General features: G+C 44.5%; 1 protein-coding gene across 1 annotated transcript in view; it reads right to left on the minus strand.

Moving 5' to 3' along the window:
- Positions 1-13,212, minus strand: part of CUBN (cubilin) — a 311,762-nt gene that overhangs the window by 291,657 nt on the left and 6,893 nt on the right. The window contains 3 exon segments of the mRNA XM_021064811.1: positions 451-582; positions 4,067-4,229; positions 5,456-5,582. Of these exon segments, the coding sequence (XP_020920470.1) occupies positions 451-582; positions 4,067-4,229; positions 5,456-5,582 (422 nt within the window).

Below are 13,212 nucleotides of genomic sequence, written 5' to 3' on the forward strand. Positions count from 1 at the left end.
ACTGTGCCAGGCTGGGGATTGAACCCACACCTCTATAGTGATCTGAGCCACTGTAGCTGGATTCCTTTTTTTTTTTTTTTTGTCTTTTGTCTTTTTAGGCACACACCTGCAACATGGGGAGATTCCCAGGCTAGGGGTCTAAACAGAGCTGTTGCTGCTGGCCGACAGCAACGCCAGATCTGAGTTGTGTCTGTGACCTACACCACAGCTCACAGCAACGCTGGATCCTTAACCCGCTGAGCGAGGCCAGGGATCGAACCCAAAACCTCATGATTCCTAGTCACATTCGTTCCCGCTGTGCCACGACGGGAACCCTCATAGCTGGATTCTTAACCCACTGCACCACCGTGGGAACTCCAGCCTTATTTTAAATAGAACCCAAGATCCTGTTTTCCAATGTATGGCCTTTTTTTTCTTCCTGTTTTGGTATCAGGATATTTGGTGTGGCACCTGGTGGACAGGAAGGACAGTAGTAAGATCCAGGTGTGTTGACACACTCAACAGGTGGAGCCACAGAACAACCGCCATTATTTATCTCACATTCATTGATATCTTCACAAATGTATCCATTTCCTTGCCAGCCTAGAAAAACAGAAGATTTAAAAAGTTAGTGCTACAACAGAAATTGAAGGAACAGTATAAATCAATTATACTTTAAAAAAAAGTTCTATAGACAAGTGAACAAAGAAGAAATGAAAATAGTCAAGAACATTTACAATCTGCTTAACTGCATAGGGAACCACAGATCAAAATGAGATATATGGGAAAAAAAATTGTTTTAAATACTTTTAAGCCAATTCCAGCAAAGAGGTGGGCTTATGGGGTAGTCTTATACGCTGTTAGAAGTTAAATTAACCAAACCTATTAGGAAAGCAATCTAGCAGTGTTCATTAAAATGTTTAAAGTACATAATCTTTGGACAAACAAGTCCACCTATTAAAACTTATTTTATAATGAGGAGTTCCCATCATGGCTTAGCGGTTAGCGAACCCGACTAGCATCCATGAGGATGCAGGCTCAATTCCTGGCCTCGCTCAGTGGGTTAAAGATCCAGCATTGCTGTGAGCTGTGGTGTAGGTTGCAGATGCAGTTTGGATCTGGTGTTACTGTGGCTGTGGTGTAGACAGGCAGCTACAGTTCCCATTCAACCCCTAGCCTGGGAACCTCCATATGCTGTGGGTATGGCCCTAAAAAGAAAAAAAGACCAAAAAAAAAAAAACCCTCATTCTACAATGATAAAACCGTGAACACGTAAAGCACATAAAGATGTAGGTAAGCAGGTGTCTACTGCAGCATTGTCTCATGGGGGGACTCTCAATGGTCCACAGGGGCGTAGCCGAATATATTACTACCCAACTATACCACTGGATGCTACAAGCTGTTTTAAATAATATGTGCACATGCACTGAAAGATTTTTTTTTTCTTTTTTTATGGCTGCACCTGCAGCATATGGAAGTTTCTAGGCTAGGGGTTGAATGGGAGCTATAGCTGCCAGCCTACGCCACAGCCACAGCAAAGCCTGATCCGAGCCTCGTCTGTGACCTACACCACAACTCATGGCTACACCAGACCCTTAATCCACTGAGGGAGACCATATATATTTTACTTAAATACATAAGTAAATAAATACTTAAATACTCCCCCATATATATTTTCATTAAAAATACCAAATTTTGGAGTTCCTGTCATGGTGCAGCAGAACCGAATTGGACTAGGAACCATGAGGTTGCCAGTTCCATCCCTGGCCTCGCTCAGTGGGTTAAGGATCCGGTGTTGCCATGAGCTGTGGTGTAGGTCGCAGATGCGGCTCAGATCTGGCGTTGCTGTGGCTGTGGCGTAGGCTGGCAGCTGCAGCTCTGACTTGACCCCTAGCCTAGGAACCTCCATATCCCAAGGGTGCAGCCCTAAAAAGACAAAAAGATAAAACAAAACAAAACAACAAATTTTAGAATTATATGCAGAGCCATGATCCCAATTTGGGCAAAGAATTTTTTTAAACCCTTCCTATAGGTTTGTGTGTTTGTGGGAGTAAAGGAAAAAGTAGAGGAGGAGAGAGAACCAGTTGCTAACCAGTGGCCTCATCAGGAGAATGAGCTTGAGAAAGAAAGAAATTATCATTTTACTTTAGAAATGGTATTATTCAATAGTTGTGAGGGGGTTATTTTTACTTTTATAATTCAGACTGTTAAAAAATTATAAGAATTTTAAGAAACATTTTAACTCCTTTAAAATATTTATTTAATCTAAGAAGAGAGGCCTTCAAAAAATCTACTGAAGACAATTATCATATTTGCAGGTGAAGAACTGAGTACACAGAAAAAAGCTGAAAGGAAATATGCTCAAATGTTAATGGCAGATCTAAGTGATAAGACTACATATTTTTTTCTGTGTTTTTCATATTTGTATAGTTTCTTTATATTTTTAAAGCAGTATCTATTGCTTTGATATTCAGGAAAAAACATAAGTGATTCAGAGGAAAACAAAAAGGTTTTGTTTCTCTGTTTCCTCTTCAACAATAGAAGGAAAAAAATATATGGACATACTTGCTCAGGTTTGACTTTAAATAAATTTACTGTTCTGACTTCTACTTTTAAAAGCTTGTCACTGACAAATTAAATTCAAGAATGTGATTATTTTCAAATTTCACTTGCCCCTGAGAACTGAGAGAGAAAAGATCCTGTGGGTTTTTTTTTTTTTCCCACCTTCTTTCAGGTTATATAAAACCTACATGTGTAACATGAAGAAAGTCGCTAAACCAGACAGCGCTAAATGAAACAACAGGTATGTGAGGGTCCCCAGCGAGAGAGAACAACAGAGTATTCAGTAGCTCAGCCCTAACACAGGGTCATGCAGATCTGGCTTTGAATTCTGGCTGCTGAGAAGCTCTTGGATCTTGGGCAGGTTATGGATTTTCTCTAAGACTCAAGCTCGTGTATTTTAAAATCAGAATAAGGGAGCTCCCAGCGTGGCTCAGCAGAAACGCATCCTACTAGTGTCTATGAGGATGCAGGTTTGATCCCTGGCCTTGCTCAGTGGGTCTGGGATCTGGCGTGGCTGTGAGCTATGGTATAGGTTGCAGACATGGCTCATATCATCCCAAGTTGCCATGGCTGTGGTGTAGGCTGGCAGCTGCAGCTCTGATTTGACCCCTAGCCTGGGACCCTCCCTATGCTGCGGGTGCAGCCCTAAAAAGCCAAACAAACAAATGGGAATAATACTAATTCCTACCATATCTTGTTTCTGTTGCAGCTGCATGAATGAGAAATTGCTGAGCACAAGGCCTTAAGGACATTTTCATAAAGAACAGCTGCTGTTGTTACCTTCTTTTTCTGTTCCACATTCTAAGAATGCCCCACGAGTACAGGCGGGCCTCAGAAACTCTCTGGGGGCAGGTCAGTTGCTTACCTGGGCCCCCAGCTCAGTGCTTGGCTCAGGAAGGGTGCCTCGCAGGGAGGGTGATGATCTCATCATAAGAAAGGAAGCGCTGACTCAGACCCAGACAGTCGGACCCTGAGTCCCTGATCCCGGCACCTCGCTATGTGTCCCCTGCTGGAGGTTCGGTTCCTGTGGGTCTGTGATCGCGCTGGACAACCCTGTTCACAGCAAGGCCCCAGGGTCTCCTAGTGACACACCCAGGTGGGGACTACTGGATCTGGTGAAGACACTCAGAGATCAACAGTTTGCCCAAGGTCACAACCCCATGGCTAGTATCAAAGATGGGACTAGGGCATGTGCTTTTTGATCTCAAATCTAATCAGCTCATGGCCACAGCAATCAAAAGTCTGACCTCACAAACTCAGTGGCCAACCCTGGCCCTGCTGTTCAACCCTAGCACAAGTGGGGCCAACCCCACCCCACCCCCACTTCTTTTGTTGAAATGTTACAGCAGGAAGACGGTCTGGAGTGGGATTTAGTCAAAAGGGACATGAACTTGGACTGGAATGCCTCCTGCACACAGTCTCCCAATCCCTTAGCAGGGGAAGGAAACTGGTCCTGGCGTCTGGCCTGGCTGGCCAGCAGAGCCCAGCATGGCATCTCTGGCTGGGCATGGATGTGCCCACGTACCTGTCGGACAGGCCCCGCAGTAGAAGGAGCCCAGGGTGTTGAAACACGGCACAAGCGCTGAACAAGGTGCAGGCCAGGAGCTGCACTCGTCTCTGTCCAGCGTGCAGGCCGTGCTGTTCGATGGGGACGTCCACCCAGCGTGGCAGATGCAGCGGAACCTGGGCTGTGGGGATGACAAGGGTGTGAATAAAGGCCATGGGGAAAATGAGCAAGAAAATCCTTGGGAAGAGTTCCTGTGGTGGCTCATCGATGACGAACCCATGAGGATGTGGGTTCGATCCCTGGCCTTGCTCAGTAGGTTGAGGATCCGGCATTGCCGTGAGCTGTGGTGTAGGTCACAGACACGGCTCAGATCCCATGTTGCTGTGGCTGTGATGGAGGCAGGCAGCAATAGCTCCTATTCGACCCCTAGCCTGCATTTCCATTTGCTGTGGGTGCGGCCCTAAAAAGCAAAAAAAGCAAAAAAAAAAAAAAAAAAAAAAAAAAAAAAGCTTTGGAAATCTCACTGAGCCCCCAACTTATTTATCCTCTAATGTTCATTTCCATGAGGCCAATTGAGTGGCTTCTCTTTTTCTTCCCATGTGATTAAGCATTTAGACCAGACCATGCAAAAAGAGAAACAGCTTTCTTTCAGAGTAAGGGAAACCTGTAATTTGCCCTCAGAGACGCCTGGGAGAGAGCCACAACCATCGAGAGCTGTCAGTCAGTATAATTAAAGTCAATCAATCCAGCCTGCTGGGCTTTTAGAGGGAAAAACACCCATGTAGGCACAGACCTTGGAAAATCAATCCTGTTTGTTTCCTTTTTGAAGGTCCCACCCACACCACTCCTCCCAAAAAAGGTTGGAAGGGAAACATTTTCCATCCCATGGGTAGAAAAAAATAGAACTAAAAATAAAGACCTGAAGGTCTCATGCAAGGGCAAGCGTGCCAGGACAAGGCAATCTTGAGGGCCAGGAGTCAAGGTCCTCAGGACCCGGGGCACAGGGGACACTCAGGGAAGCAGATTCCCAAAGTCTACAACCTTCATGGGGGCTGAGGAGCCAGAAACAACCCAGACTCCTTCAGACTGCATGTTGCAAACAAGGACAGGTCTTTGTGTTTCCACGTCTTGACACAAGGCCAAGAGAAAGGTCAGGTCTCAAAGAGAGATTCATGGACGAAGAAGAAAAATGTTAGGAATTTATATAATGAAAGCAACCTCTGGGTCCCGTTGTTCTGCTTATGTATGGACAACCCCCCTGGCCTTCCTCACCCGAGCCCAGCTTAAGGGCAGGACGGGACCTCCCCTCTGCAGCCCCCGAGGGTCCTGCTGGCACACACCTGTGCAGACTGAGACACTAATAACCATGTCTCCCTCCAAGGAGCCCTCCCTCCAGAAGGGACCCACCTCTCCAGCCTGCACTCGGGTCAGGTCCTCGCAGATGCCGTGCACGCAACGCATCTCCGAGCCCCCTTCGCAGTCATCATATTTGGAGGCGCACTGGGGGCCGTGGGTCTCAGGCGAGCAGAGACAACTGTCGGTTACACAAGAGCACTAAGTCAGGGCCTGTTTCTTACCATCATTAAAAAAAAAAAAAAAAAAAGTAAGAATTCTGATGATAGCTCAGTGATATTCACATGGAATTGTAAACCCGCAAACCAGATTTGCTGGCTGGCGTCTTGGAAGAAAATCGCCCAGCTCTTCTTCAAGCAGCCAATTGAGCAAATGTGTTATCTTCTCAAGTTCGGGGTGAAAGGGCACAACTACCACTATAAATTCTTCTGCTATCGGGTTATCAAACACTTTCAAAAGTCAGACATCTATAAACTAAGGGGGATGGAGTTCATCAGGACAGCGAAGGGAGAGAGTGACAGGTTCATTCATGGTCCATCCAGCTGGAGCCACCAGTAAGCACAGGTGACCTTGACTGAACGGCTAAGTTCCCGAATATTCTCCAGGCTTGTATAATCCTACGGGCAATGGTACAGCCACATCTCAGAGTCTATGCTGGGGATACAGTACAAGGCAACACTTCTTCTACCCATAAGACATGTGGTTAACATAGTAACATGTCTTTCATGGTCATATTTTATCACAAGGTATAAGTAGTGTATCATACCGAAGCTAGTGGTGGGTGTTATAAGATTTGGGTTCCGTAATCATCAAATAAATGAGGTTGTTTTAAGCTGTTGTAACTTAAAAGTGCTGAGTTGGGTTGACGTCAGCACCGCAGCTCCCAAGGGCATGTGGACATGTGTGAGGATCGGGAAGAGGCAGAGGAGGCACACAGCCTGCATTTATTCGCACAGGGCATAGCACACCCGACAGAGCGGGAGCCAGGCCAGAGGGCACTGTTTGCCTGACTTGAGCCGCACTGGCCCTCAGAGAAGAAACTGGCCATGGGGGCTGAGGGTCAGAGGCAAGGAACAGAGAGGACCTGTGTGGTCATGAACTGTGGACTGTGAACTAGTTTCTGAGTATTCTGGAAAAGTGGCCACTCTACCAGATAAAGAAGCTCTTTTAACAGTACACGCTAAGGCACAAAGGGAAAACACAAATGCATAAGAGTTCTCTGGTGGGGCAGCAGGTTAGGGATCCAGTATTGTCATTGTAGCAGCTGGGGTCACTGCATGGCACAGGTTTGATTCCTGACCCAGGAACTTCCACATACCACAAGAGAGCTCCCCCCAACCCCAAAAGAAAGCAAATGTGTGATTAGCACGGGAAAGGAGCATTTGGCTGTTGGAAAGGCATCAGGAGACACAGTCAGGACACAGAACTTGGTGTGCTCACAGAGGGCCCCAGAAACAGCTGCGGGGGCAGCACCTTTGAGTGCTAGGGAAGAAGAGACCAATGAATGTGGTCAGAGGCAAAGAGCAAGAGTATGCTGAGTACAGAGTTCCCTCTGTGGCCAGTGGGTTAAGAAGTTGAATCCAGAGGCTTGGGTTGCTACAGAGCTGCAGGTTTGATCCCTGGCTCAGTCAGTGCTGTGGGTTAAAGGATCTGGCATTGCCATAGCCACTGCATAGGTCACAGCTGCAGCTCAGATTCAATCCCTGGCTGAAAAATTTCCATATGCCATGAGTGCGGCTATTGGAAAAAAAAAAAAAAATTGTGTGAGTACTACCCAGGCATCACATGTGGGCTTGGCCAAACCTAGCAAATAAAGATTAAAGATAGAAGATGCCCAGGTTAAAACTGGAATTTCAGATACATAAATACTTTTTTTGGGTGTAAGTTTGCCCCCATGCAATTTGCAACATCAATATATAACTGTGCAAAAGTTGTTCCATTAATAAGTTACATTTCTGAGCCTTTCAAGGTTGCCTTTCTCATTAAAATAAGGTCAAAGATTAAAAGCAATGCATGATTAAATTTAAAAAGAAATTCAGTTATTCTTAGCCAACCCAGAGCTATGCATCTTCTCATCTCTCTCCTTTCACACTCCCCATCACATGTTCTCTCTCCTTTCATCCTCACTCTCCCATCCTCACACAGAATAGTCCGCAGAGAATTTAATTAGACTTGGAGATGACAGAACTTGAGACCGTTTCTTAGACACATTTGAGGATTAGATCCAGGTGGCTTCCTTACGAAAATTTATTTTACCAGCACCTCCACGCAACCCCCCAGTTTCGTTTTGTTTCTATTCTATTCTATTCTATTCTATTCTATTCTATTCTATTCTATTCTATTCTATTCTATTCTATTCTATTCTATTCTATTCTATTCTATTCTATTCTATTCCATTCCATTCCATTCCATTCCATTCCATTTGCTTTTTTAGGGCTGCACCTGTGGCATGGAGGTTTGCAGGCTAGGGGTTGAATCGGAGCTACAGCTGCCAGCTTACACCACAGCCACCACAATGCGAGATCCAAGCCGCGTCTGCGACCTACACCACAGCTCATGGCGATGCCAGATCCCCAACCCGCTGAGCAAGGCCAGGGATTGAACCCGAGTCCTCATGGATACTAGCTGGGTTGGCTACTGCTGAGCCATGACAGGAACTCCAAAAATTATTTTTTTTAATCTTTAACCCAACTATGACTAATTTCAGATCCGTTGATCAAGACTAAGCTTTACATCTTGACCCCACTTCTTAACCTTCACCTCAGACAATGGAATAGCTCCCTTCTGCCTCCTTTTCTTGTGAAATAATTGTGCCAATCTATGAGCACCATTTTGACCTTGGGGTCTAAAGGCATTTCCTGTAGGAAGTGCTCAGGAAATTGTGCTTATCTTATCACTAAGTGCTTTACTATTGGAAAAGATTTAAAATTTGAGAGGAGATTCTGAGTCAAGGACCTGCAGTTAAATCCTCTCTCTTTCCTTTGTCCCTGCTAATGTCATTTGGAGATGAGTAAACTTTCATCCTACATGCTTCCCTCAACAGCTACAAAGTATACTTCTTTCATTTAAGTTCAGATAAGGTGAGAAGAAGAAAGCTATAGGGAGGGAGGAAGCCAGTACACTAGCAACTTCCTTACCATGAGGCTCAACGATAATCTCCCTTTACTGGCAAGGCTCAGACTGCCCCAGCTACAGAATTAGCGACAGCAAAAGATGAATTAAAACCTAGCTGAGGGAGCTCCTGTTGTGGCTCAGCAGGAAAGAATCTGACTCGTATCCATGAGGATGCGAGTTTATTCCTTGGCCTTACTCAGTGGGTTAAGGATCCAGCATTGCCCTGAGCTGTGGTGTCGATTGCACATGAGGCTCAGATCCCTTGTTGCTGTGGCTGTGGTGTAGGCCAGCAGCTACAGCTCCGATGTGACCCCTAGCCTGGGAACCTCCATACGCTGAGGGTGTGGCCCGAAAAAGCAAAACAAAAAAAGAACCCTCCCTGCAAACCTCGATGAGTGTTGCTCCTTGTTACCACTGCTTTTCCACTTCACGGTTCCCTGTTCTGAAAGGGAGAGTTAGCTGACCACTTTCCATTTTCACCTGTCTTTTGAACATAACAATGTTTGCTTGCAAAATGTATTCGCAAGGTGTCCAGATCCATACCCCTTCAAGAAAGAGTAGTGAATCATAAACCTCCCCAGAGAGGTTCCTTCTTTAACAATCGTTTATTGCTGATTTGGTGCCAGCAAAACAAAACTGGGCTTTTCAGTCGTCAAACACACAGTACCTGCATTTGGCAATTGAGAAGAGGTCACATATACTTTCATGGTCAGAGTTTAACTTGTGTTAGAGTCCATGGTTCAATGTGAATATAACTGACTAACTAAAAGAGGTAATATGTTTAATATCTAACCACCATCTGAGATCAAACCAGATCATCCTCATTATTTAAGTTGGGCCTGTTTTTTTTTTTTATTTTATTTTATTTTTTTTAGCAGGGCATTTTAACCAATGAGTATTTATTAAAAGCCAGGGGTACACCAGGCACAATTCTTGTCTGGTAGGCTAACAAATACAAATGATGTAACCAATTCACTTATTAGCTTATTCGATTAAACAAAATACATTTCATAGAAACAATTATAAAATGCATTGTAGATAAACAGAATATCTTTTATATTATAGATCTTCAAACAGGCCCAACTTAAATAATGAGAATGATCTGGTTTGGAAGAATAGAAAAAAGCTAAATAAAATAGGATAATCATCATTGTGTTCCCGGAGTAAAAACCAACAACAACCTAGACTTTCTTGGTTTTCTTCCTATTAGGCTTTCTAGATCTGAGCCTGAAGTTTATAACAAGCCCCACCCATGCATGGCAAACATGGATATACCATATGGCACATGGAATTTTAGCCATTACCTTGTAATTATCTATAATGGAATGTGATCTGCAAAAATACTGAATCCCTATGTTGTACACTTTAATATAATATTGTAAGTCAGCTATGCTTCAACAAAAAGGAAATTAAGTCTGTCCTACAGAACAACATCAACAACATCCCATGGGCTATCTTAAACCCATAGTCAGCAGGCAGCAAGAATCAGTTCTGGATTTCCCACTGTGGTGCAGCGGAAACGAATCTGACTAGGAACTAGGAGGTTCCGGGTTTGATCCTTGGCCTGGCTCCATGGGTTAAGGATCCAGCGTTGCCATGAGCTGTGGTATAGGTCACAGATGGGGCTCAGATTTTGCGTTGGTCTAGCTGTGGCGTAGGCTGGTAGCTGTAACTTCGATTCGACCCCTAGTCTAGGAACCTCCATAAGCCGTGGGTGCAGCCCTAAAAAGAAACAACAACAACAAGAAAAGAATCAATTCTTCAGGATAAAGAGGCAAAAACATTCTGAAAAGTGCAGAACAGTATGTGGTAGCTGTCTGGGCTCTTAGGGACAAGACCACCAGCCACAGGAGTCAGAGGAAACAGATAATGGTTTTCCTTGATCTACTTTCATTATTGTAAAAAAAAAAAAAAAAAAAAGAATTTTTATCAGAAATATTTCTCGGAGTTCCTGTCGTGGTGCAGTGGTTAACAAATCCGACTAGGAACCATGAGGTTTCGGGTTCAATCCCTGGCCTTGCTCACTGGACTAAGGATCCGGTGTTGCCGTGAGCTGTGGTATGGGTCGCAGACGCAGCTAGGATCCTGCGTTGCTGTGGCTCCGGTGTAAACTGGTGGCTACAACTCTGATTGGACCCCTAGCCTGGGAACCTCCATATGCCGCAGGAGCGGCTCAAGAAAAGGCAAAAAGACAAAATATATATATATCTATGAAATAAAGCTTCCAGTTAATGAGTATTTGCATACTGCTTTGATTTTCATAGGTCCTTGTAATTAAAAAGGATTCATCCCTTTAAATAAAACTCCTTTGTCTCCCTCAAGTCCATGGGCTCCAAGAGTCCAGGCTGCAAAATCAAACTCCTCCCACCTCAAGTAACCACACTTCTGCCCACTCAGGCTATTCACTAAGGGCTCAGGTTTTCCTCCAGCAAATGCCCATAGAAGTTTCCTGAGGAAGTTTCTAGTCTCAGGGCAGCAACTGATGAACAAGAGTTTAATGTCATGTAATCAAGAGACCTTGAGAGTGTAGCTAAGTTTTCTCTATTTCAGGCCATGTAGATTCCACAAAGCCGAGCATTAAATCATATGCTCCCCTACATTTTTCTATTTTCCTTTATTCCTTCAAAACGTCTTCAGCACATGCCTGCCTGAGAGCATTTAGGTCACAGCTAATCAACTGGAATTCATGAGGCTCCACAAACTGTCCTCACATCAAGGAGAAGAAACGTGACTGAAATGCTATGCTCGCTCTGTCCTCCAGCAAACCTACGAAGGGCAGGAACTAGACACCTAGAAAGCAAAACCATTTCCAGAGTCAGCACCATGAGTCCCTGGGGTTTCTTTGATAGGAAAGTGAACAGAATAATTCATTGCTGCCCTTAAAAAGTTGAATCTGCCACTGAGGCAGCTCTCAAAACTGTCTTCCTCTCCCTCTCTCTCTCTCGTTTGTATCTGGACAAATAAATCCAACTTCTGACATGCAGTAAATACTTGTGTTACAATTTTTCTTTTCTTTTCCATTTTTCAGGGCTAACAATTCCATTTTGTCCTGGGGTGGGGGGGGAACCATTTTGGCTGGGTGTGCGGATCTGTCTCCTCCTACCTACTGCATGTCTTTATTATTCTGATGGCTTGCAAGATTCCAGAAGACAGAGATGACAAAGGAAGACCAAGAATGAGATCTAATCTCCGGGACATTCCTGGATGGATACCAGGAAGGTGGGAACTATTAGGCTAGCAGTCACCTGCCACCGATATCTCCGGGCGGCAATTTTTATTGATAAATGTCCATAAACAGAAATCAGGAGATAAGGCTTTCAAGGGAATGAAAGATGACACACAAGTTCTGGATCTAGCCCAAGCTTGAATGTTTATAAAAGCCAAGGTCCAGGGTCTCCTTTAAATGAGAAAGAAAATCGGGAAAGCAGAAGGCTCTTCATAGCACGATGCTTCACTTTCATCTAGGTGGTTAACTGGGGGGTTGCACGTGATTCAACTCACGGATATATGATTAAACTCATGGATGTCTTCACTGGGAGTCTGAATGAGTTGTGTCTGTAACTTTGAATGAGCAAACGGTTTTAGGATCAGATCAAAAGAACAAAAGGAGCAACTCAGTGAAAAAAGAGAATGACTGCAGCTGCTTTTTGAGGAAACTGTGTGTTCACAGACATCAAGGCAAAAAACCAAAATCACTGCACTCATGTTCGCTCTCAAGGACAGAACAGATTATTATAAGGGGATTGAAGAAGAAAGCAGCAAGGATGCTGGTAAGAGAGCAAAAAACTGCTCTGGACCCCAGGGAGATTACACCCAGAGCCTCTCCTCATGAACTGATGTCTTCAGCTTTTAATAACCAGCAAATACAGGAGAACCATCAAAATAAGGGGAAAGGTAATGCCTAGAGAATTTTTTTAAAATGATTTTCAGGAATTATACAAAAGTTAGTTTGACACTGATTTGCCATACATTTTTGGACCTGACTATTTAACAAGCTATAGTACGCCAGCTGGTATAGCTTTCATGACCAATATTTCTAGAGTTTGATGGGTACACGGAGGCCTTGGGGGTGCTTCAGTTGGCTTCGTAAAGAAAGAGAAGTTTTTCTGCAGAGAGTGATGGCTGAGCTGAGTGAAAGAACACGATAGCTGTCTGAGAGTCAAGCAGAAGGAAGGGAGATGAGAGGGGCCTGACGATTGTGGTGAGGCTGTGATGGCTAATTGAAGAAAGACAATGAGAGTTGGTTAATCATGTGCAGAAAATCTCAGGGCAATTTCTGATTGCGTTATGGTCAACACTGCACAGGGTGCTTGAATGGAGAGAGCCCTGCTGGGTCTGTCCACTCTCTAATTGATGGAGTGAGTACAGCAGCAGCCTCTTGGTATGTGGGGTACCCCCCCCAACATAAGGCTCTTCCAGGGCTTGCCCCTCAGAGGCCTGACTCCCACTAACTCTTCAGCCTCCTCTTGTACTGTGCCATCCTCATCCTCTAGCCTCCAGCCATGGTGGCCTTCTTCCCCTTCCTCAGGGACTCAAGAGAAAGGATTTCTTCATGGGGTGAGAGCTGAAGTCACAGGAGCTTTTCTCATCTAGGTAAATAGCTATATGTATGTTAAATAAGTACCTCATAACTTCCCCTGTGGAGCACTGAATTTTGCTGGTAACACAAATTAACAGTAAGTCTTGGGTGTTTTTTT

Source organism: Sus scrofa, chromosome 10 (genome assembly GCF_000003025.6).
Source record: "Sus scrofa isolate TJ Tabasco breed Duroc chromosome 10, Sscrofa11.1, whole genome shotgun sequence".
NCBI classification, from domain to species: domain Eukaryota; kingdom Metazoa; phylum Chordata; class Mammalia; order Artiodactyla; family Suidae; genus Sus; species Sus scrofa.